At 36.7% G+C, this 26,861-nt stretch overlaps 2 protein-coding genes across 2 annotated transcripts; one reads left to right on the top strand and one right to left on the bottom strand.

Annotated features, from left to right (window-relative positions):
• The first annotated feature begins 1,457 nt into the window (after positions 1-1,457).
• Positions 1,458-14,151, top strand: LOC114479536 (homeobox protein Mohawk-like). The gene is made up of 6 exons (XM_028473269.1): positions 1,458-1,787; positions 2,958-3,117; positions 3,624-3,777; positions 5,003-5,317; positions 9,738-9,771; positions 13,804-14,151. Exons 1-6 carry the CDS (start codon positions 1,621-1,623, stop codon positions 14,126-14,128), a joined length of 1,155 nt encoding a protein of 384 aa, XP_028329070.1. The 5' UTR covers positions 1,458-1,620; the 3' UTR covers positions 14,129-14,151.
• A 2,353-nt stretch (positions 14,152-16,504) lies between these two features.
• LOC114479770 (ras-related protein Rab-18-B) lies at positions 16,505-24,347 on the bottom strand. The gene is made up of 7 exons (XM_028473621.1): positions 24,156-24,347; positions 23,766-23,821; positions 23,627-23,688; positions 20,360-20,432; positions 20,077-20,195; positions 19,741-19,807; positions 16,505-17,849 (listed from the first exon to the last, which is right to left on the bottom strand). The coding sequence occupies exons 1-7, from the start codon at positions 24,221-24,223 to the stop codon at positions 17,677-17,679; spliced, it is 618 nt and encodes a 205-aa protein (XP_028329422.1). The 5' UTR covers positions 24,224-24,347; the 3' UTR covers positions 16,505-17,676.
• Between the last annotated feature and the right edge of the window lie 2,514 nt (positions 24,348-26,861).

Raw genomic sequence — 26,861 nt, 5'->3', positions numbered from 1 at the left:
GATTCTTTATGTGGAAGACGTAGAGGACATCTACATGATTGGAATTATGGTAGCAGGTATGCTACTGATTGGAGCTGGCAGCTTTCTGACCTGTTGCAAAGTCCTTTATACACTGGCAACTGTTTTGGGAAGGCTGCCAGTGATACATGAAGGATGGAACAGGGCTCTCAACACTCAGACTCATGTGATGAATGAACTCAAAAGCAAGCAGGAGCTGCTTTTGGATCATTTACACAGAATTGAAACCAACTTGTAGAAGTCAGGTGCCTGACTTGCATGTTAAGGCCACCTTATTGGATTAATGCAGACAGACTCAGGACAGAAGGCTATTTGAAATTGACCACGCCTGAATCAAAAACACATTGCTTATCTTCATTTTGGCTCTCATAGCCAGATACCCAAGGCTGTCTCATTTTATCACCAGGAAGTCTCTGCAGACAGCGGCTCCGTCATCCGACCCTCCCCGGCTCCTCTCCCCCCACTGCCACCTGGAACTTGTGTTTATGAACTGATCTATTCAAAGTCATCCCACATCATCTGGCTTTTTCAGAATCTGAGCTAAGGGATTATATTTCAAACATCTCGTGCCCAGTGGCTGCACGCACGCGTCCCCCAGCGGCTGGAAATCATCTCCTTTCCGCCCTGGCCCCCGTACCCAACACCCCGCTCCCAGACCCACCACCCCCTGCCCACGTGCTATGGTCTCGAGCTCTTTGTGACTAAAACCTTCCTTTTCCACTCACCTCTCCTTCTGTTGTTATCCCATTTTTTCATCTAAATACGGGCCAAACCACCCACTCCTGTCCTCCCATGTTACAAGTGTTATATGTGATTGTCTTTTCATGTTTTCTTGGACAGGATGAACCTGAAATGAAATCTCATTGCTCTGTTGCTCTATAACGTGCAATGACAAACAAAGCTATTCAATCATATCAATGTATTTTTTTTTAATTAGTTTCCTGTATTTTTATTTTTACACAGATTGCACAATCTGCTGCCAAAGGCCAGGCAGAGCTTCCTGGCTTTCCTGTTTATTATAGGCCAAAGTGCAATTATTTACTATAAATTTTCAGTATCCGCTGGTGAAACATGCTTGATTATTTGCTGACAAGATTTTTGGTAAAACCACAACATCCCCCCTGAACCACAGGCATCAGGTCTGAAATTTAAAAAAAAAATGTCTGGAAGTATTTACCAGCAGTCACACCATACAAGATCTCACTTGTGTATCCACTGACTATGTTTGCTCCTATTATTTAGTGTGCAATGTTATTCATACCATGTGGTGCTGTGGCTGCTGCTGCTGCTGCAACCACTGCATGTTTTTTTTCTATTTTTTCACCACTCCTTTCCAGGAGAAGCAATTGGATGAGGTCAGAGCCAATAGGCTTTTGGGTAGCAGGTTATTTGAACTCTTCTTGCACAGCTCAATAAAATCAGACAGCATCATCTGACCTTAAAAAGAGTCTGTATTCGTCTGTTCAAAAGAGGACACGTTTTAACCCTTCAAAAGATTTTTTTTTTAAGATGGAAACCTATCGCTTCTGTTTTCTTCTGGGATTCTGCTGATTTACTCGTTGCTGAGAAGAAACAGAAATTAGCAAAAAAAAAGTTGCCGTGATGAAGTCTGAAACTCTGCTTAGTTTGGACAACAGGAGAGAAGAGGAGAGAAGCAGAATTTATGTGGACTTACCTCAGACCAATTTAACAGAGGAACAGAAAACAATGGCAATGCAATGCCAGGAAGAAACTGAAACCTGCCATGATGTAAAGTACAGAAGACATGGGTATGTTTTTAATTATTCTTTCTCTGGATGACTTAATTGTATTTCTAAAAGAGGAGTAAATAGGTTCAGGACGGCTATTGTTGTTTGGCCATTATCAAAGAAAACTGCTTTTCAGACAGTTCCAGCAAAATTCATTGTGTCTTGTTTTTGAATAGTATGTTAAGTTAAGGTTTCTTTTATTCAAACAAGGTTTTTCAGGAATTTATTATATCCTAACATGTTTCAACTGTCAACTGCCAGTCTTTGTCAAAGGAGTTCTGTAAATCGCCTTTGATGGTTCCTTTGAAGTTACTCATGACTTCCATGTAATAGTTCCAGCAAGATTCATTTTGTCTTCTTTTTGAATAGTATGTGAAGTTAAGGTTTATTTTATTCAAACAAGGTTTTTCAGGAAATTTTTATATCCTAACATGTTTCAACTGTCAACTGCCAGTCTTTGTCAAAGGAGTTCTGTAAATCGCCTTTGATGGTTCCTTTGAAGTTACTCATGACTTCCATGTAATAGTTCCAGCAAGATTCATTTTGTCTTCTTTTTGAATAGTATGTGAAGTTAAGGTTTATTTTATTCAAACAAGGTTTTTCAGGAAATTTTTATATCCTAACATGTTTCAACTGTCAACTGCCAGTCTTTGTCAAAGGAGTTCTGTAAATCGCCTTTGATGGTTCCTTTGAAGTTACTCATGACTTCCATGTAATAGTTCCAGCAAGATTCATTTTGTCTTCTTTTTGAATAGTATGTGAAGTTAAGGTTTATTTTATTCAAACAAGGTTTTTCAGGAAATTTTTATATCCTGACATGTTTCGACTGTCAACTGCCAGTCTTCGTCAGAGGAGTTCTGTTGCTCGCCTTTGAAGTTACACTTGACTTCCATGTAATAGTTCTAGCGAGATTAATTTTGTCTTCTTTTTGAATAGTATGTTATGTTAAGGTTTTGTTTATTCAAACAAAGTTTTTCATGAATTTTTTATATCCTCACATGTTTCGACTGTCAACTGCCAGTCTTCGTCAGAGGAGTTCTGCCAGGAGGCATGTCAGGAGATCAAATTTTCTTGAAAAACCATGTCTGAGTAAAAAAAAAAAACTCAACTTACCGTGCTTTTCAGACCAAACACACTAAATAGTTTTACTTTCAACTATCTAATACGAAATGTATTTTACTGCTCCTTCAGGTCTCATTTAGGTGGTGTGAAAATTCGCCACAAAAGACAAGTTCTTCAGGACATGGCCCGGCCCCTGAAACACTGGCTGTACAAACATCGGGACAACCCTTACCCCACCAAGACTGAAAAGGTTCTCCTGGCTCTGGGCTCACATATGACATTGGTGCAGGTAATAACCACAAATCCTCATAAGGGTGGTTCACTAAAGTAATTTTCACCACATTTTTGCCAGATTGCATTTCACCCTTTTTCACATTGACATTCTTAGCATCTGTAGCAAAAATAGAGTCAATTGCTGCAAATTTTGAGGTGGCACATTTTTTTCCGTAATGTTGACGTTTTTGCTATTTTCAGGAATAGTGTTTGAACTGTGATAATGTTCTTACTCATTTACTATAAATACAGGCAGAAACTGTGAATGACAATATTTCTTTTTATACAGTATCGTCTGATATTTGTGAAAGTTAAGCATTCTTTGGTTGAGCAATAAAAATTGTGAAAAGGTGTGCCACCCTTTACGGACGTTATATTGGCCCAATTTTTAGTGCAGATGTTCAAAATGTGATCTGGCAAAATTTGGAAAACTTTGTGAACAACCCTAATCCACATCGATGATGAAATTTCACAATACAATTTCAGCTAAAAAAAAAAAAAAAAACCTATGGGTTTTTGCAGGTTTCCAACTGGTTTGCAAATGCCAGAAGAAGACTGAAGAATACTGTTAGACAACCAGACCTGAGCTGGGCCCTGAGGATCAAACTGTATAATAAATACATCCAGGGGAATGCAGAGAGGCTGAGCGTGTGCAGCGACGATACACATTCAGATGGTAGGTGAAACAAATAAAAATACTTTGTAACACTAATATAATTTTCCTTATGCAGAGGTGAAAGTAACTCATTACAAGTAATCACGTTACTGTAATTGAGCTGATTTTATGGGGACTTTATGGACTTATTTCTAAATCAGTAATTTTACTTTACTTAAGTACGTTTTAAAAGAAGTAAAGTAATTCATTACATTTCTACACCCAACCGTTACTGAGTAAATGATTATTGTTTTGTATTGAAATGATCAACGGACATTGTGAAACTACAAAAAATGAACAATCAAATGCATCACATCATAGCCGACCAAAACAATATTAAATGAGGATTATTTTATCAGTTTTAGAGTTCATATTTTTAGCTACATTTAGGGCCTGCGAATTGTTTTGATTATAAATGTGATTCAATGGTGTTATTTTAAAGAATTGTACATTTTGACAAACCTTTAATTATGTACGGATGCCTTTGTGGAAAATACATTAATTTCCAATTGTGCAAGATCTCATCTCTTCCTTTTTAAGTTCATACATCAGATGTTTACTGTATCCAAGGCAACCGTGCAAGATTACCAAAAATAAACGTGGGGGGTGAAAGTAAGTAGTTACTTTTACTTATACTTGAGTATTTTATGTATGACTTTCTTGATTGAAATTGTACTAAAGTACAAGTGATTCATAAATAAAATACTCAACTACGAGTAAAAAGTTTATTTTTGGTAATAAATCTTGCCACGGTTCCCTTGCATACGGTAAACATCTCATGTATAAACTTTAAAAGAAAGACCAAATCTTGCACAATTGAAACTATTTTTAAATAAAGAACACCAATCAACTCAATGCAAAATAAAAATGGTCAGGCTCTAACTGTAGCTAAATGTATGAATTCTAAAACTGAGAAAATAACCTCTATTCAATGCTGTTTTGGCGCCATGCATTACAATCGATCTGATTGGTCGGCTATGATGTGATGCATTTGATTGTTGTCTGGTCATTTCATTTTTTGTAGGTTCACAAATGTAATTAATTACTTTACTTATTTTAAAACGTACTTAAGTACAAGTAAAATCACTGATTTAGACATATAGTACCCATAAAAACAACTCAATTACAGTAACGTGAGTACTTGCAATCCATTACTTTCACCTCTGAGTAGCAGTACTTCTACTTGAGTAGGATATATCAGTACTGTTTACACCTCTGCCCTTTGTGTATTATTGATTTGCAACAGATGAAGAGTGTCCCTTACAAGCTTCTGTTGGCCAGTCAAACCTTGCTCGATCGTCCTCACTCATCACCGGACTCCAGAAACAAAACGGCATCCTAGCCTTGGCCGACTCAGCCAGCAGTGACGACAGTACACCACCGTCTAAGTACAAAAGCAGTTTACTCAATCGCTATCTCAACGACACCCTGCGCCACATGATGGCAGCCAAGGAGACCAGAAGGAACCGCTCCGGGTTGTTTGGCTCCAAAGACTGCCATCAAGACGTTGTTTCTCCGTCATCGTCCTGTGAAACTGAGGCTAACTTTGTCTACCACATGGGTGAGAAAAATTTAAGCTTTTTTTTTTTTCTTTCTTTATGAGGTAATAAGTCAACTGATAAATGTGGCATAGTTTGTCATCAACTATACCAGTGGTTCTCAATCTTTTTTGGCTCAAGTACCTCTTTCTCTTATTTCTGAATCCAAGTACCATCTTAGTCCGACTCGAACATTTTGCTCAGAATGCTATGAAAAAAACAACTAAAGAGCATGGAAATGTAATGAACGAGTGATAATACACATAAAGAATCTTACTTTGTAAATAAGTGCAATAAAACAGTATTTAGTGCCTCCTGAATAGATTTATTTCTGTAGTTTTTTATCATTTCTAGTCATCTCCAACCTTTTATGGGACCAAGACTCAGCCTTGTATTTTCAGTTCATTCAGATAATTTACTGGATGAGATGGAACTTTTCATCATCATTATTATTATTATCGTTTTAAACTAAAACAAACATTATAAAACAATATTTTTAATGCTTTCATATGTTAATTTTTTACTCTGTGTATTTTGTTGTTGTTTGTTCTTTTTATTATTCATTATATTTTTCTCTTATTTTCTGCATTTTTGTTGTCGTTTGGTTTTTTCTTATGTCGTTTTGTATGTTTCTCTTGTTATTTTTGTGTATTTTGTAGTGATCTTGTGTATGCTTTTCTCACTTAGGGTGTCTTTGTTGTCGTTTTGTGTATTTCTTTGTTGTTTGCCCGTTCTTTTTATTAATCAGTATATTTTTATTTTATTTTGTGTGTTTGAGTTGCAGGTAATATTTAGTATGATTGTAATTTTTAACTAAAAAAATAAACATAAAATGCCATATTTTTAAGAAAGTGTCTATTTGTACGGTTGCCGTACAGACAACTCCCGGTACTATTGGTACGTTTACCGAAGTACACGTACGTAGCGTCTTAGGGTTAGGATTAGGTTGTAACCAAATATCGCAACAATTTTTAGGGTTAGGGTTTGGTTTAGTCTTAGTCACATGACCTAAACTGGCCAAATAGGGGCGCTGTGTACGGATAGAATGTCGGTATATTTATACGGCAACCGTACGGATAGCCACTGCTTATTTTTAATGCTTTCATTTGTTAATTTTTCCACTTTCTCTCTCTCTCTCTCTCTCAAGTACCCCCTGTAGTGCAATCACGTAACCCTAGGGGTACACGTACCCCCATTTGAGAAAAACACTGAACTATAACATTTGAAATCATTTTCTGCTGCCAGTTAATTGATTTATACTGAGTGTAAAACACACTGACAGTTTAACTACCCTGCTTCTCCTCAGTTCACTCTTAATACACCACAGTGAGCAGTAAAATTGGAGCAGAGTGAACAGAAATGGCTCCTGACATTAATAAATCCCTGGCATTCTCTCTTAAACACAGAAGCTTAGCAAGACTCAATTAAAAAAAGTTACAGCAAAACTCAGAGAAAGTCGAACACCGGGGTGGCCTTTCAGACCGAAACAGAAACACACTGACGAGCATCAAATCTACCAACGGCTCCACAAACATAACCAATAAAGACTCACACCGATGCTCAAATATTTCACTATAAATTTGGTTGGAGCTCATTTTGGCTGCCACTCCTCACTCCAGACATACTTTCCATAGACTTACATTAGCCAGTTGTTCCACTTGAACTTGCTATGATGGAAATGTCCACTCCAGTCTCAAGGACAATTACAGAATGTCTGAGACTTTATTCTTCCCAAGGTAAGACGTGAAACACTCATTCAAATAATGAAGGAAAGGTTGTTTGTCCATCAAAAGGTGAATATTACCATGTGCCACTGTTTGGTGAGAAAGCACAGTGCCTACTTAAAGCTGATATCCGGAGTTTCTGAGAAACGTCTCGATGTCCCGCCCTAAACAGCTCCACTTCCTCCCACTGCCTCTGCCAATCTACCAGAAGCCACACCCCTATTTTCTGCACGCGCATCGCGGAACATAAGGTTGCATCGGGTCGCATTGATATCGGTCTATGGGTCAGGCAAGAGCCAAAATCATATTTATCTGTTTGATGTTGTGACGTTCAGCCGTGTTTCCGTGCACAGAATGAATGACCACCAGCAGTAGATCATAGTAAAAGAGTAGTCAGGTATATTTTTGCATTTCAAAAGAATCATACATAAACACAGATTTCTCAGAAACTCAGAATATTAGCTTTAAGGCGGGCATACACTGTGCGATTTTTGGCTCATGCATTTTGAGCTGATTTTTTACATGCAACTATTTATGAGTCTCGGCTCAATCTTGTAGTTTACATAGGTTAACGGGGAGCGATTAACACCTCATGACCAGCTCTCGATCAGCAATTGTATGGTCGTAAGAAAATCAAACCAAACCAGCTTACCTCAAACTCTTAAACTGCGCATGCGCGAACATCGTAGGACCGCTGTAAAATTCACAGACCGTACTGACCACGTCTGTCCAGCCAGTTCCTGGTCCATCACGTCGCTGCAACTTCTTTTTTGAAGCTTCTCCGAAAAGAATGGCACAAATTGCCAAGGCAGCACATTTCTTTTTGCTAAACATCGCAAGTGTCTGTTTACTTTATTCTTCTGATTTAATGGTGACGCTTCGGAGTTCTTCTTTGTCTTCTAATTCCTACTTAGCATTTCCGGATACAAGACTCCGACGTGTTGTATATGGACGTACAGTGTGTGCAGTCAAGTTGTGTCAGAGTCCACACAGTGTGGGAACATGAATCGTGAGCTGCGCACATTCCAACTCTACAATTGTGTCGCACAATTTGAGCAGGAGCCGAATACAACGATTGAAAAAATGCGCACAGTGTCTGCGCGCCTTTTAGGCAGTCGATGTCTTGCTTGTCCTTCTTTCCCACTCGTGTGTTCAACTTCTCCTGATGGTCCTCAGCTTGTTCACATAGGTCATGGTGATTCTCATAAGCTGGACTGTTCCATTAAGACGTTTCACGTCTCGTCGAAAAAGTGTCCTCGATATTCACCCACACACTTTATTCACACTTCATTCAAAAGTTTTATTTATGAGGTCAATTTAAAGCAGATCCGCCTGTTTTAACGTTACTCAAATCCACATCCTAGCCTAGCTGTTTTGAAGCATCTAGCTTGAATAAAAGCTGAGATGAGAAACGGACACAGAAAGCAGTAGGTTGAAAAAACTACAACATTAAATCGATGTATCTCTGACAAGGTTTGATTTGAAATCCTTAAGTTTAACACTGGTAAGAGCTGTTATACCAATAATCATTTTAGGTGCTAGCTGGTGGCTAAAAGTGTTAGCTAGAGAAGCCAGATGGCCAACGTGTCTCAGGTAGTAGACCTACTGTCTCCTGCTAATTTACCTTTTCCTCAATGTGTAGGAGTTTGTTTGAAGTCTTGCCAGATCTATATACACTAGTAATTCTACACAAACTGTCAAATATCAACAAAAATGTAGCCCCTCAGGCACCCTAAACCCAACCTGGCAACACTCACTTCTGCGGCGTTCACTCCCTGTCTCCGCTGATCTGTTTTAGATACTATTCTCACTTATACAATGACTTATTTCCCGTAAAGGAATATAATACATGTTTATTTACTGTTCACTTGTTTATTTTGTATCCAGGCCAGTTATTTTATTCATTATATACAATTTGATGTCATAGAAAATAGGATGGTCTCAAATAGAGGACAAATAAGCGTCTGACATAAGGCCGCTCCAAAAGACAGACATGACATACTGTATGGCAACCCTTGTGGAAAGTCAAGCTGCCAAATTCATGACAGACGCTATAACTCTATAACATGCTAACACTGCAGCAGATGACACAAACAGTAATAAGTGATAAATCTTAGTAAATAGAGTATTTGGCAACAGGTAATGCGCAGCACAAATCAAAAGATGGGTGAACGTGAATGAAAATAATCATTAGTAAATCTGTTTATTCATAAGTTTGTTATACCCTCTTCTATGGTACTGCTGGTAACTATCCTGTCTGATACATTAGTGATATAATAATCTGATTAAAAAACAGTCAAATGTGTTGAGTTTAACAATATAGGTTCATGCTGTGTGATAATATACAAAAAGTATGTTTTCCTTCATTCTTTTCTTTATCCAACATTGAGCAGTTAAAACCTCTATTTTATTTCTTGTAATAATTCATCAGAGAACTATGATTTCTAAAGCTAAAGATGGGGATTGTGTTGCTGTAACTCAACAAAAACATTGTTTTTTTTCTGGTCTCAAAAGTTTAGAAGACCTAAATTTAACAGATATTTAAAATTGTACTATAAAAAAAAAAGGATGCTTACATATATGCTTAAAATTAAAAACATTTTCATTTAGATACAGTGCATGAATGTATTAGCTTTATATTGATGGATAAAAACTGTTTTTGCAACTTTATGCAGTTGATTAACTTACAGTATACTTTGATTTAATATTTGTTTTTCAGACACACTGGATTTTACATCATCTACACCTGACAGGTAGGTTCATTCACTAGTTATTAAAGTACTATTTCAGTGCTGTTTGAATCTAAAGTAGTTGCCTTGGTGATTAAGAAGTAAAGTAAAGGAAGTTCATAAAAACTTAAATTGTTTATTTGTTTTATAGTCTTCAAATATACACTTGGTCAGGTTTAAATCCATGGAGTAAAGTGACTTGACGTGTTACTTTTCTGTTTACAGATCTCCAAGCAAACCATACTGTATTATTATTATAGTTATTATTAATTGTATTAATATAAAATGTATTATTTTGTTGCAAATGCACTTTGATCCAAATGAAGGCGCTAATGCACTTCTTCACCAGCTGGTCACAACTATTTTAATGTGTCATATAATAACTTCATACACTTTAACCCAGGTATTTTTAAACCGTTTTAAAACACAGCATTTTGAACCAATGTAGATCATTTTTGAACTACTTATTTACTACTTTTAACCATTTGATTTTAACTTATTTCTATTTCACATCAACCAAATCTAGTTTTAACTACACAGTTAACATCTGCACCCGAAATAAAGCTTGATAAATCTTGAAATTAAACATGTACTGTATATCAAACTCAATAAGCGTTCCTTGAATTGCCAATTAAACAATAAACTATTTGTCAAACTCCACAAGAAATGCATTCAACTTAAGAGTTCATACTAAACAATGTTTAAGTCGAAGTTTCTCGAGTTTTACTTTTGAACAAATTGTCCAAGAAACAGAAGTTTATATTTAAAAAAAACCGTGGTTATTTCGAGGTTCTTACCAGCTGTCCATCAAAACATTAAAGGGAAAGAACTCTTTCCTCTGTAGGCTGCTCAGCAACCACTGCCATTGTCCCAGTTCACCCACAGTGACTGGTTAGTGTCATTACATGAATCAGGTGTGCGCACTCACAAGTGGGAGGGGCTTCCACCTGGCCCCTCCCCTACTTACTACGAGGGAGGGAGGCGGCTCACGGGTAGTTTGACAGAACAATGCAAAAATTATTGGTAACATAATTATGTCGACTACAAAGATTTGTGTCGGTGTTTTAAAATCATGATAAATACTGCTTCATTTTTGCTGTAGTACCATACATGAACTGCTGGGTGCAGTGTTGCTTCACCGTTTACATTGTGAAGAAGAATTGCCAACAGGAGAAGAACCAACCTAAAGTCTCAAAAGTTTGAGACCATTTCACTGAAAAAATAGCTCCTCATGTCTCCTTTCCTATGCACTTTTCCTTAACCCCGTGGATGATGTCACAGGTGTAGCGGTCAGTAGGGGGCTGGTGATCAGTCTCGACTGCTGCTGGCTGGTGACAGGTGTGTTTTCAATCGCTCCCTCGGTTTCTTTTTAGCATTTTATCCTGCTGTTTAACACATCCTTCTGGTTTTAGAGCTGTTTTAGGATTCTGGTGGCAGCTATTTCCCCCATTGTTTTGTGTAGTTTAAGGTAGGACAGGTATTTTAATATTTAGTTTATTTTTGTGTATTTGGGTTTTAACATCTGTTTACCTTTTAATTCCAGATTTTAGCCTGCTACTGTTTTGTTTAGAGTTTGTTTAGAGTTTATTTGTTATCTTTTGGATATGGTGGAAACCCTATTTTAGCTCTGCACCAGTAAAGTTATACAGTCCCTGGGTCTTTTAGTTGTTTCCCTTGGGTGTGCTCAGGAGGGGGGGGAGTTGGCCCTTATTTTTGTGTTGCACTAAAGGCTTTTGTTATTTAATGTGTGTGTGCGTGTAGCACTTTTTGGTTTGTTAGGGGTGGGGCTACTTCCTCTCCAGCCATCCTTGCTTAGTTGTGTTAATCTTGTTTTTATTTTTTTTCAATTCTGTTTGGTCCTGGCTCAGGGGCTGTAATGTCTTAATTGAATGTGTACTTTTAATATAGACCATTGAGTGAAACCTAAATTTTAGTTATAGAAATAAATATTCTTTTTTTTATCTTTTATGCTTACTCCTGGTCTTAATAAATTTGAATTCCATCGTTTGAAAACACTGTCTCTGCCTATTTTTTACAAACTTATCTGTGTGTCCTTGGATATTATTATTGCTTTAGTTATTTTAAATTCAGTATCTCCTTGGTCACACAGGGTTAAGGAAAGGTTTTAGGAGACTTCCTAAAGGTGTTAGGGAAAGGTGATCACATTGTTTTGACAATCAGACACACTTCCACTAGGTCCTAGGTTCCCAAAGAAGGGTCCAGGTAACCCCAGGGGTATGGGGTACATGGAATTAAAGCTGCGGTACTCAAATTATTTTCTTTAAATAAAAAAAAAGATTCTTAAATATTAGCATTATATAGTATATCGTAAAAGTGATAATTTTTGAAAAAATCGTACATCAATCACAGGATTTAGAGAAAGGACAGGGTGAGCAGAGCCCACGAAGGAGCCTTCTCATTGGCTGCCGCAATATATAGTGAAGCGTGTGCACACGGTGCAAACTTGTTTTCAGTAAAGCATGGCTGCCGAACACCCACCAGGAAAGATCTCTATACCTGCATATACTGCTAAAAAGCCCAAAAACAGAAAATCAGAGGAAGAAAAGAAAGAGATGCATCTTCAGACTGTCAACCTATGCGTGTGCACGTTCAGCGCTCGTGTGCGACTTTGTGCACTTCCAGAGGAGGAGACTGGGAGGGATTATCAGAGTGAGGGGCGGGATTTACCATTCGAATTCAGCCATGCCTCTTTGTCATGGTTCACGATTCAGGTAGTGCAGCTTTAAAAATCAAAAATTGGAAACTAGAATATAAATGGACCAGTAATCAGGAGCCTCCATGCATTGCCTCAAATTACACATTAGCCGATATAAGACTACCCATGGTTACAGATTATTTTCATTGGTTTTTTTATTCAATATTATATATTGTTCCTTCACACTATAGCTAAAATTTTAAAATAATTTTCACTGTAGGGCTACATTATGTGTGACATTACATCAGTGGTTCCCAACTTTTTTGGGTCGTGACCCCATTTTAATATCAGAAATTATTGCCGTCTATTTGAACTAGATTTATATTTCAGAATGTGAAATTATAGAATACAGTTGTTTAAGATTGTTTTGTGCAATATAAAACTGAAGTATTATTATTGAAAAAGAACTATAATTAAAATGTACTATAAATGATTAGACATTTCAGGGGACACCATTTGAATTCTAGGTGACCCCACATGGGGTTGCGACGCAAAGGTGGAAAAACCTGCAGTGTGCAGCAGTAGGTCGGGGATACATGGCGTCAGGTTAAACACAATCCTATGGCGGCAAAGGTTATGACGTTTGTTGTGGTTAAAAAAAAATAATAATTCAAATTTTTGAAAATGTATAAGACTATTCCTTGTGCCTCTCTAACCACTGATATAATTTCAAATATCAAAAAGTTTGAATTGAAATCAAAGAAAAAGAGGCTACCAGGAATGGTTGCTCACATTCACCCTCCACTCACATTAATCCAAAATAAGTATGATTTTATGAAATTGTTACATTTATGCAAGATATAGGCCTACATAACAAATGTAATAACAAATGTATAGCCACACTAAGCATTCCTAGGTGAATTAGATATGTTGAATAAAACATGATTTGCCTCTGTTTTTAGTCATTGTGAATTTCCGTGAACACTCGGATGAGCGGGTCCCTTTAAATGTGGTCACCGCAAGGAATTGTGGGCCAGCATTATTTCGTCTCCTTTGGTAAAGGATGCGTCAGTGTTTCCTAGGCTAAAGGAGATTATAAAAAAAAGTATTGGGCCTCCTTTCCTTAGCTTTAAGAGAATTGGAACGCACCTTATCATGGCTGCCACTACACACATGGGGTAAAACTAACTTCTGTGACATGAAACTTACAGTAACATGTTAGAATCAAAGCAGCAGAAAAGTATTTTATAAAAAAAAAATTCAAATGAATTTGGGCAAACTGTAATGAAAACACCGCAAACTTCGTGTATGACACACACATCCATTTTTTGGGGGGATAGTGAGCTTGGGAAGATCAGAAGAGAATTAAAAAGCCTTTAAAATAACTGTTTACGTTCCAGGGAATGGCGGCAGGAGCAAAGCCTCCAAAGAGGAAGCAGGCAAAGCTGGAAGGAGCTCCATGCCGCTGTGGCTCTGACCAGTTTGGCCCGTGGACAGACGTGTATGGTTGATCAGCTCGGCTCAATGGCGCCCGACGCTGCCTCAGAGCGGAGCAGCACTACTGCAGAGCTGTTTTCCACCATCACAGGCAGGACGCGTGTCTCTGGACAGGACTCAGGCCTGCTGCAGAGCTGCACCACAGGGCCCACACTCACAAGCCGCATCATTCAGAAGTCGTCTCACATCTCTGAGGTCCAGACCATCCAGGTCTCCTTTTGCAAATAATGTGTAGTAGGCATTACACAGACACCGGCGTCTAGACCTGCCATGGTATTTCAAAGAGAAATAGCAGATGCTTAAGTGCCTTACGTTACAGTCTGTGAGGCTCTGATTTAGTGATGCTGATCAAACCAAACGTTCTCAATCGTACTTTACATGGTAAAATGGAAACATTAACCCTAATGTCGTTGAATTTTGTCTGGTTTTGCTATGTTTCCAAAGTGTTTCTGTTCCAGTAAGTTATATTAACTGTTTGGAGACTGGATCATCATCCAATGTACATGTGTTTGACAGCAGCTGTTTTAATAAAAAATGAATGTGAAATCTTCTGGCCAGGCATCTGCTTCACATCATGCCATCCTTGTGCATGGCCAAGACTGCACAGCAAGGTATTCAGTGGTAGTTTTAATGTGTGCACATATAAACTCTGTACTTTCATTTGCACGCTTTTAAAGGAAATCAGCTGTAACAATCAAGAGGGTCCAGCTGCAGAACCTCCATGCCCAGCTCGGAAGCATTGCAATGCCATGATATATAATTTCCCTCTCAGCGATTTAAACACCTGTTTCCTGTTTCTCTAACCATTAGAAATCAATTAATCGCATAAGTTTTGTGTAAATAACAAGGGTGTAGGGCAGTGTTAATTCTGATTTAGTTTTAGTCATAGTTTTTGACTAAAATGCAACGTAGTTTTATTCAATATGTAGTCATTAGAACTATTTCAGTTGTTGTGATCGACTACATAACATTAAGATTTTAGTCGACAAAATCCGTTACAGATATAGTCGACTAAAATACAAAGCATGAGGTTTTGATGCATTTTTTTTTAAAGATTATATTACCATTGATCCACATGATTCAGGATGTTATTGTTTGTAAAGTTAGTTCTGATTGGATTTTTGTCCCATGTGAACGTTATAGTTGTTTTGTTTTTTCAGTTTTTAATAGTTGATGAAAATGTCAATATATTTGTGGCATAGTTTTCGTTCACATGTATTTATTTATCTTTTTTTTTTTTTTTTTTTATTAGTCACAGTCTCGTTATTGTCATTTGAAGAAAATGTGGTCGACGGAAACCATGACGAAAATGTTTAGTCAACAAAACACAGGTGGTTGTAGGCCGTGGACCTCTCGCGACAAAAGTAGCGAATGTTGCATTGTCCAAATACAGCTGCATCTTTCATGACATTTTTTAATTCTGAAAATAATTTCCAGTTTAATAGCATATTAAAATAAAACAATAAAAAAATAAAGAAATTCATGTATAAATTATATATATAATAAAATATTTATTTAAAAAAATAATCCAAGTTTAAACTTACTGTTACTGTTTGATGCAATGAAAAATTAGTTATTTATTTTTAAGAGTGCATAGTTTAAAAAAGTATATATTTTTAAAACTACAGTGTATTTGATGGTGTTACTTTCATCCTGACTATAAAGGACCCAAGTAATGCGTACCGTCCAGTCAATGGGAAATCACACAGCACATTAAACATTTAATCAATATCATCACAATGAAAAGTAATAAGAGTGTGTGAAGCTATCTTTTAAATTAACTAGTTTGGTAGCAGCTCTTCCCTATACAATACCTCCTCTGTTGAAGCAGACCACACATTCACTCTTCATAATGTAACAATAATCAAGTTCCCTGGCATCTCTTTTTATTCCCATGATTACTTTGATGAATAAAGACCACCACAACCTGGCAACCCAACTGCTGCTCAGACCCATGCAGTTCAGACCCTTTTTTTGGCTAAACTTCTCAAAGCTTCTTCCTTCTTTAAACACGTCAAATTTGAGGAACTAAAACTTTTTTGGGCTGATGTGGATCGAGTCTGGAAATTCAATAAATGCCTTAATTGTAGGCGGGGCTCCTGGAGAAGCTTAAAACACGCCCAGTCTATACTATAAAATCTCCAAAGAACAATATATGCTATGCTAACTACGTACTTACCACTCACCATCCCTCTCTATTCAACCTACTTGTCACAGTTTGCAGAGCCCACAGGTGCTAGTTTTTATTGGAGGGGCGGGGCTAACACTGGTGGTTAGTGATGTAAGAAGCCACCAAAATGTCACAAACCACCATTCTCAGCCAATAGTAAAATGTGATTTTAATCCCCAGGTTTTAACCCATAGAGGGCAGTCACTCTCACATTTTTACAACATAATATGATAAATTGAATAACTTTGTCTAAAATGACAAGAGTTGGACAATAATCAATCAACAACACTATTTTGTAATAAAATAGGTTTGTTTTCCGCAGAAAAAAAAAGGTTTTGGGTTTAGTTACTCTTTAAAATTGCATGTGTGCCATTGTTTTATTATATTACATAAAGTAAACATGCCAAAAAAAAAGCAGCAAATGCAGACGTAGGTGAGGGCATCCTAAAATTCTCATTTATTTCAATTCAAACAATACAAACAGTAATTAATCAAAACTCCAGCAAAGGTCTTTCAATGTTAAGGCAGATAAAAATGAAACTGTCCGATTGAAACTGATGTATAATATAGTAATATACACGCTAAAGCATGGTGAAGGGACGGAGAGTAAAAATGTTAACGTGTTCCTTAATGAGAAAAACAACAAAGCGTTTACATCACACAGGGATAGAGAGAGGAATGCTCTTATACAACACCTGGGGGGAAGAAAAAAATACATGGAGTCTAAATAAAATAAACTGAAAAAGTGAATAGAAACTGTAATCCCAGGTCAGATATGCATAGACAAAGAAAGGTTTGGGATGATGAAAAATGAAAGAAAACAATGATCTAGTGTTTCAAACTTAAAGTCAGCCTCGATACATTTTTAAAGACAGATTTGGAAGGTAAATCAGTTTTTGTTTTATCAATAAAATAATAAACAGAAGTGTGTTCATGTTGACGACAAACCAACTTTAAGAGTATTCACAGTGTGCAGTGAAATGAAAACCGGTGTGAGGCTCTGAGTTAAATGCAAAAAATGGAGTTCCTCTGCGTTCATCCCTAAGATGAGATGTTTATGTTTCTATGTAGAGGAGAACATTGTGTACTTTGCAGATTGATTACAATTTGCAGCCATTAAAGCAGCAGCAGAGAACCAGCTTCTCCTATAGGAAAGAGCCGTCCATGCTGATTAGAATAATGACTGTGGATTAACTTTGACAGGCGATATCCTGTACCCTACTAATTGTTTTTTTTTTTTTGTTAAAGGCACCATACTAGTAGTAACCTGACGGTTTAATGCACAGCTGGATCACTGCTGCAAATAAGAAAAATTCAAACCAGACGGTGATGATTTAAAACACTATACCTTCTTAGACTGGAGGCTTTTACTGCATAATTCTTTTTACTTATCTTTTTTTTTTTTTTAAATAGAAAGCAGTGACAAGAGTGGATGGTTGAAGAAGGAAGTGTGCAAGCAGCAATGTCCGCCTCACCACAGACAGAACTAATCAAACCAATAATAACTCTCTTTTCAAAGCGCTCGTTCAGCTTCACCCACTCGTTTGTTAGCCTGTCTTTTTCTGGTCCGTAGTCGTTCCTGTTGTAGTCCGTGGCCTCTTCTGTTTCAGGGAATAGAGCAGTAACCTCCGCACGCCCCGGCCCGGCCCTGCTCCTCGTCTCCCAGACGGACCTTCTGACCTTGGTTTTCACTTTCCCAAAGTCCTGGAGTCTGGAGGATCTTTTCCACAAGCTCCTCAAAGGCGCACTGGACGCCGTCTTTGGTTTTTGCACTGGCCTCTGGAAAGAAGGACAATTATCATGATCAAGATGCCTTCAAATAAGAATATTTTTTTTAACAATTTAAGCCCATTTTTGCTTATTTTTTTTTTAACCTATTTCAACAAACTTGCCAAATGCTAAACTATTTTCAACACATTTCTTTTTACATTTTCAAGATATTTTCAACACTTATAAACCATTTCCACCACTTTTTTCACCTGATATTGCATATGTTGACCCATTAATGTCACTTTTAACCTCTTTAAAGTTTTCACCACATTTCATGCTTATTTTTGCCAAATTAACCACATTCACAATTTGTCATGCTCCTTGTTTGCCAGTTTAAGCTAACTGTTCCTACATTTTTCTGCCACTTTTAAGCCAATATTGACACTTTGAACCCTTTATTTTACCACTTTTTCTGTCTGTTTTTGACCACTCTAATTTTACCAATTTCTGAGGTTTTTAAAATCCTATTTCACCACATTTTTTACATTTTTACAGTCACTTTTAACCCATTACATTTCTGATCAAATATAGGATTTACATCTTTCAAATGATTATATACTATGGCTCATTTAATAATAACACATAATGTAATTGGTGTCAGTTTCTACAAATACAGTACGTCACTATATGAAATGAAAAATCATTTACATTATCAGCACTAATATTCACGGTTGGATTATTCTTTTTTTCATGACAGGACATTTCATTTAATTTGACTGAAGTTGCTAATTTGACTATTTTAGTTGTTAATTTCATTTTATTTTAAAGGTTGAGATAAATAAAGATCAAATCAAATCAAACTGTATAAGCATATGTTATGTTCCTTCAGTCCTTCCTAGAAATACTTGCACAAGCCAATGACTTATTATTGTTTTTAAACCTAAAATATCTCATACACCACTAAAATATACAAGATAGAACAAAGCACAATATGATGTTTGAAATAAGGTTATTTGAAAAAGGAGAATAAATCCAGTGGAATGAAGGATTAAATCTACATGAAGTTGCCCAGCCCTGAGCTGAACCCCTTAATTTGGCTTTTCTAAAATGGAAACTCCATAAATATGTAAACCTAATTTCCCACAGAGGGATAGATGTATCTCGATCAGGAACATGTGCTGACATGGATCCAATAAATAAAAAGCCTGCAAGATCGTAATCGTCATGTATTTCTTTGGAATGACTCAGCATGTTTCTGTTTTAGCACCACGCTGATGGTGGATGCTCACAATCCAAATACAAAATGCGACTAATGGAAACTTAACGCATGACTAAGTAAGTTCTAAGTGTCCAATTACCGGTCTGAGCTTTACTTGCATCACAGTTTATTCTAAAGCAGGCGTGTCAAACTCATTTTAGTTCAGGGGCCAAATACGGAGCAGTTGATCTTAAGTGGGTCATAGATTTTAGGCAGGAAAATGAGTCATTTAATCATTATGGTGCTTTAGAATATAAAATATGTACAAAAATGATAATATCAAAGCAATAAGTGACAGATATTAGTCTTTTATGTAATTTGGGGAGATTTTGTGGATAATTTGAGGGGAAAATGCCAGATTTTGGAAACATTTTGAGTTCTTTTAACAATATGAGATTATAAATGACTGATTATGTGATATAAGCGTGGGGAAAATGTGAGCCCTGCTAATATTGTGGAGTTTCATTGAATTTGTGTATTATTTTGGAGATAAGTACAGCTGAATTAGTTTGTAATTTACACAATGAGTCATGATTTCTATGACTTCTATGACTGTGGGCCGAATTGGATGCTCTAAAGGGCTGGATTTGGTCCCCAGGCCTTGAGTTTGACACGTGTGGTCCAACAGCTTTAGGTTACATTTAAAAACTATTGCACAAAATAACCATAAATGGCCACATCTAATGTGACACCAATCCTCACCAATAAAAAGCATAGAGTGTTTCCTGGCAAACTTCAGCCCTTCATTTCTATCCACCTCATGGTCATCCTGAAAGGAAAAAAAAAAACAACCTATGTAATTTTCTTTGTGTGGAACACACATGGTCAAGGATTATGTGCTTAAACATCACAAGTTTATCACACAACTGCAAGTAAAGCACAGCAAAGTCTACAGATGGCTGTGGCACACAGAAAGACACACAAGGGAAATACATGTGAGCTTTAGATCACTGGAAATCAGCACTTTAAAAGCAAAAGGTTCTGAATGAGTGAAAATGATAGAACAGAACTGATCTCTAGGCCCACGTGTCGACTCACCTTATCAATTTTGTTTCCAACCAGCATTTTTACGATCTCGTTGCGTGTCGTGTATGTTTCAAGTTCGTTCAGCCAGTTTTCAAGCTTTGTGAATGTATCACGCTTAGTGACATCATACACTGAAAAACAGGAGAGGGATAGTTCAAACGTAGGGATGTTTGTTCAATCCTTTGCAGTCCACAAATAAACTATTATTTCACATAAAACTAGAAAGTGCAAACTCGTAAAACATGCAGTAATACATTAAATACAGAAGAATTTCAATGTGCCATCAACTATTTACCCAGGATGACTCCCTGTGCACCGCGATAGTAGCTTGGTGTCAAGGTACGAAAACGTTCTTGTCCAGCCGTGTCCTGCAAACATAAGGACAGAAAAAGCCTATATAGTTGGTTTACTCTTTCATTAACTGGTGACCTGTAAATGGTGCACCCTGCATTTTAACTACAATAGCCAAAAACAAGATTATAATTAGTTGACAGAAACCTGTCATCAGGGCACAACAGAATGTAAACACATTGAAAAAAATATAAAATGAAAAAATGAAAACTAAAACGTTTGAAAAGCCACCACCATCTACACGTCAGGAGATCAAATTTCATTAAAAAATGTCTGAATAAATGAAACCTTACATATCATTTTAAAAAAAAAAAAAGACTAAATGTTTGCTGGAATTATTGTTTCAGCAAAATTTGATTTGTCATTGAATAACTGAGCTCTCTGTTATTAGAGATATTGAACCACCAAATAACAAAAGATTAGTGGTAATAATATCATTAACAATAATAATATTAGCAATAAACCATTCAAAATGATACATATACCAACTCATATTAATTATATGTCTTTAATACAATTGAAAGTAAAAGGTAAACAAGAAGACAGTCATCAACATCCCCCACCAGATTGGTTCTCATTATAACGCTCAACCTTTTCCTAAATGTACTAAATCTAACTTAAATGTACACATAAGAAAAAACCGGAACAAGGGCAAAAACTTCAGAATAAAATATTGTGCGCTTCTTATTTTCACACTCCATCAAGGTATTGATACCCTGAAGCGACACACAAAATGTGGTTATTCTATCTTTAACAGTTTCTAAGAAAAGCTGTCCCCTTAAAGATTCATCGAAGAGTAAAAAACGACACAAGGGCAATAACTCCAGAAAAAAAATTGCGCACTTCTCATTTTCGAACTCCATTAAGGTACTGATACCTTGAAGCCACAGGCCAAATTTGGTTATCCTATCTTAAACGGTTTCTAAGAAAAGCTGTCCCCTTTAAAGATACCTCAGGCTCGAACAGAGTAAAAAAAAAAAATGGCACAAGGCCAATAACTCTGGAAGAAATAATTGTGCACTTCTCATTTTCAAACTCCATCAAGGTATTGATACCCTGAAGCCACACACCACACACTGAATTTGGTTGACCTATCTTAAACAGCTTCTGAGGAAAGTTATTCCCTTTAACTCAGACGGACAGACGGACGGACCCCAAACCTATATCCCCCTTCCACATTTTTATGGTGGGGGATAATAAACACTTGATATTGATAGCTAATACCATTGGTATGGCACAATTATTCTGAGAACATTTCCCATAAAATAAAACAACAACACTCAAACCAAACCAAGCACAATTTCATTAATATCATTTTGCATTATCTATGATTTAAGTAAATGAGACCTTCATTATGGAACTTAAAAATAAATAAATAAGAATATCAGAAAATAAAACACTGTTGTTGATTAAATTCTTCTTCTGGCAGTAACAGGAGCCACAGCAGAACACTGAAGAATCATCACTGGTGGCTGCCCACTTAGACCATTACAAATACAACATAGATACATGTTTTTATTTATTTTTGCTATTTAAATGTTAAGTGGATGTTTGCTTAATAGTGACATTCTAGCATATCAACTGTGCAATGTCGCCATCTTGTGGAAAATCTTCAGAATGAAACAGAAAATGAATAATTTCTCCTCTATATGAGGAGTGGCCTAACATGGACTGTTAGCACATCAAATGGTGAGTGTTGTAGATATAACGGTCAAAACAATCAATAAAGGTTGTGTAGCAGATGATGACACCTGTTCCTGGCTCAGAGCTATGAATCATTTTAAAACCTGATAAAAGTTTTGAGGCCAAAAATGGACAACTTCAATCACAGTGGGGCCAAAAAAATGTGATTGTCTAATCCAAGGGCCACATAATCAACATTTATGTCTGCATTTAAAGTAAAGAACAATCTGAGCATTGAAAGAAAGAATGCGTTTTTGAGGTTTTGTTTATTTCTGTTGAGTCATCTTGTGTTTTTGGAGTCGTTTTGTATATTTTTGTTGTTGTTTAGAATATTTGTCTACCATTCTGTGCATTTACATTGGTGTTTAGTGTGCTATGAGACAATTTTGTGTATTTCTGTATATTTTTGTGTATTTTTCTGATATTGGTATATATTTTTCTGACATTTTGTGTATTTTTGTTGTCGTTCCATGTATTACTGTTGTTATTTTGTGTATTTTTGTTGTTGTTTTGTTTGTTTTTGTTGTCGTTTTGTATGTTTTTGTGTAAGTTTTGTCTTAAGTGTTTTTTTGGAATAATTTTGTTGTCATTTTGTTTTATTTATTAATTTATTATGGGGACAGTGCATATTATTAAACATTTCTGTAAAATATTCCAGAATTAGCCTAAGGGCTATTTTCATTGGACAGCTCGGTTTCTAAGAGATCTGATTGGTCAGGAGGCGGGACTTTATCACAAGCTAACATTTAAGCTAGAGAAAAACTTGGTCGAGACCAGGTTAGCTGTGAAAGACTAGTTGCCATAGTGATTCAGCTTCAGCGAGCTTTGTAGTCCATCACACACTGATTACATCCTGGAAGTTAGCGCTATAAGAGGTATTCTAGATTCGTAGCATAACCCCTTGGTGTACATTTTGTTGTTGTTGTTTTGAATAATTTTCTACCATTCTGTGCATTTAAGTTGGAGTTTAATGTGTTGTGAGACAATTGTGTGTATTTTTGTGTATTTTTCTGATATTTTGTTTATTTTTGTTGTCGCTCCATGTATTACTGTTGTTGTCTTGTGTATTATTGTTGTTTTGTATATTTCTGCCTGTTATTTTTGTGTATGTTTTGTCTTAAGTGTCTTTTGGAGTGATTTTGTTGTCATTTTGTGTACTTTTGCTATGGTTATGTGTATTTGTTTCTGTCATTTTTGTGTATTTATAGTCATGTTCTACATTAACTTTAAGGGCCACACAAAATTAGACCACTTGTGATCCCCGGGCCACCAGTTTACAGGGTAGGAACATAAGCCTTAAAAACAATAACAACGCATTTACTGCCATCTTTACCATTAAAAAAAAAAAAAAAAAAGATAGTACTTTATATTTGTTTGAACATTAACACATACTTAAAATGTATCATAACAATAGGTCACATTACTAAGCAGGTACATCCGGGTGAGTCACTGTGCTATACAAACATGTGTCATCTTATTAGATGAGACAACAACAGCTGAGCGTGTTAGGAAATGATCTTATAGTTACCCAGATAGCGAGCTTGGCTTTATTTCCATCTATTGCGAGGGTTTTCACTTTAAAGTCCACACCTGATCAGAGAGGAAATTAATACACGTTCACGACACAATCAGTTTCATTACATCTGCGTTTGTGAGGATGTTTTTACCTATCGTTGCAGTCTGTTCTGGGTCAAAAGTATCTTCTGTGAACCTCAGGAGAAGGCTAGGGAAGCAGATCATATGGAAATAAGAAGGTGACAACAACAAAAAAAAAAAGGTTCACGACCGACAATCATTAGAACAGCTGCACCCTTCAGTGCTGGTTTAGAAAGTCACTATTGTTTCTCCAAGGTAAATATGTGTAATGTAACAAATTCCACGTCAACATGAAAGAGGCAAAGTCTTCATCAACAAAGACGACAAGCTCACAGCAGCAACATTAGGCTAAAGTAAACTTACGTAACACGTAAACGTCAACAACCACTTCAAGCTAGCTACACTGTTCGCTGACACACACACACACACACACACACACACACACACACACACACACAAACCTGGATTTCCCCACTCCGCTTTCACCAATTATCAATAGTTTCAAGGTTGTCAACACGTCGTCGTCCATGTTCGTGTCCGAGGCGCTTTGACTTCCAGCCCGCAGCGCTTTAAACTGTAAATTTTTCCACTTGTTTTCGGACAGCGGTCGGCTATCGTCTCCTGTGACAGTCTGCTGTAGAACGTAACTTCCGGTGACGTCACGCCTCTGCGTTTACCGACAACCAGATTCTGACGGTGTACAACATAAATTGGAGAAAAGCCTGGACCATTGCAGAATTGTTTTGTTTGAGAAATAAAGTTAAAGAAGCGCATTATAAAATAATCTATAATATTTACCCTACAAAAAAAACAAAAAAAAAACACTCCAACGGTTTGTACATTCTGTGATCATGAAATAGAGTCAATTTCTCACCTGATGTTTCATTGCTCATTTTCTAAAGCTTTTTGGAAGGACATTTCAGAATTCATATTAATGAAAATGAATAAACTTATAATTATCAATGCAAAAGACGTTCTTTTATATGTTAGTGGCCATAGTAAATGGCCGGTTAATCATTATTTTGGGCAAATTCCACATCCACTGCATGAAATGGACAAAAAAAAACAAAAACAAAAAAAAAACCTTTATTTGCTTTAATAATGAACTGCGCCGTTACCTGAACACTATCAAATACATCAACACCAAGAAAGCTGCAAGGACTCTTTCTGTTATTGAAGAACTGAACATAACCTTTTGAACTCCAACCTTGGATTTATGTTTTCCCTTTGTAAAATATATGTATATCTGTGTGTTTGTGCTGTGATGTGTGTTTTGTTAACTGTAAAATAAATAAATAAAAAGGCTCTGCCGGTGTACTGGTGAATAAACCCACCGTGAAAGTTTCCTACGGTAGACAGTGGGCATGCGCACATGGCGAACTGCGCATTCGCGTGCGTCATGTTGAAAAAAGGTAAGAATATTTCCTTTCAATTTTTAGTTTAGAATTAGCGTTTATCATAATAGGAAATTTTAAGGGAGCAAAATATTGTACCTATACGTGTAAATATTTACTACGCTATTAGTGCGCATGCGCCTGTAGGAAGCGTTCACGCGGAGTATTATTCTCCACCACACCGGCCAACATAAATAAAATCTCATTAAGAAATCCAAAAATAAAAAGTCTCAGAAAACATCTGTACAGTTTCTAAAATGTTTGATTGTATATGAACCACCTGGCACTCTTTTCGTGTATTTATTTTGTATGTCCTTGTATGCTGTTGTATGTGTATGTTGGAAATAATAATAATAATAATAATAATAATAATAATAATAATAATAATCCCCAGACCCTAACTTACCTGCTTTTTTTTTTTTTTTTTGACGTAGTCAAGGCCAACAAAAATCGTGTTGCTATGTATTGTATACAGGATGTATTGCTTTGAAATTTATTTAATGTTCTTAAACTTGTGTGGTATTAAGAACAATCACACCCCCCTAAAGTCTAATATCCTAAAAAACAAAACCAAACAAAAAAAAAAAAAAAACCCGTAAATATTGACCAACAGGTGTCTTCAGTGAGCAACGTTTGTGACTAAGGTGAGTTATAATAATAAATGAAATTTAAAAAAATTGGCTTTCACTATACATATGTAGCCGAATAGCCGTTACATTTTGTCATGTAAAAAAATACTTTACCTATCTGTAACTTACCTTGAATGTGTTCAAAACTAGGAAAAGACAAGGAATTAGTTTGTGTTTTGGCTATCTTTAAAAATACTCTAAGGAATGTTTGCCTGAGTCTAGAGCCAAGTTCGGATCAGGCTGGAATTTGGTTGGTATAATCTATGGATGTATACGCTCAGAGCCCAATTTTTTGATTTGGGGCCCCAAAAGAAAAAGAAAAAAAAAGTTTATTTCTCATTTATTTACGAGTCAAATATTACAACGGTTGGTGGTACCAAATTATTGACACATACCAATGTATAAATAGGGCCCATTAACCCGTACGTGTCACGGGGACCCATTTTTGAAATGACTATCCCTCCGTTAGTTCTCGTTAGATCGTAGGTTGGTATGAATACTCAATGATTGAATATGATGAGACGCTCAGAGACCTTTTGTTAAAATGCACAGAGGACTGTGTGGTGAAGCCTCTTGTATACCACCCTGCGTTTATATATTTTGATCAGTATTCTGTTGTTACAGTTAAGATTACACGGACCGGGCAATGCTCGTGGTTTCCCTCTTGCTGATACCCAATCCTTTGTTCCATATCGGTGGCTTTTGCGATTTACTCAGTCATGCTTGGTGTGACTGGTTTCATGTCACTGTGGGGTGTAAATCTAGACTCCATTGCAATGATCAACTTCGTCACGTGCATTGGCTTCTCTGTCGATTTCTCCGAACATATTTCTTATTCTTTTGTCATCAGCACAAAAAGCGATACAGACGAGAAAGTTAAAGAGACTTTAGCACAGCTGTGGTACCCGATACGGCTGGGAGCATTGGCCACCATGCTAGTGGTGGTGGTGGTGCTGGCTTTTTCTGGGAGTTGCATCTTCAGGAATGTGTTTCTTGCGATTGGATTTGGACTCTTTCACAGCTTGGTGTTTATCCCTGTGTTTGGAGAATTTGGGAAATGCCATTAAAATGGGGGAATGAAAAATGAGCAGAGGTGTAGAGTACTGATAATTCCTACTCAAGTAGAAGTACTGTTACTTGAATG

This window comes from Gouania willdenowi, chromosome 17 (genome assembly GCF_900634775.1).
Source record: "Gouania willdenowi chromosome 17, fGouWil2.1, whole genome shotgun sequence".
NCBI classification, from domain to species: domain Eukaryota; kingdom Metazoa; phylum Chordata; class Actinopteri; order Blenniiformes; family Gobiesocidae; genus Gouania; species Gouania willdenowi.
This window is presented reverse-complemented; position numbering and strand designations above follow the sequence as displayed.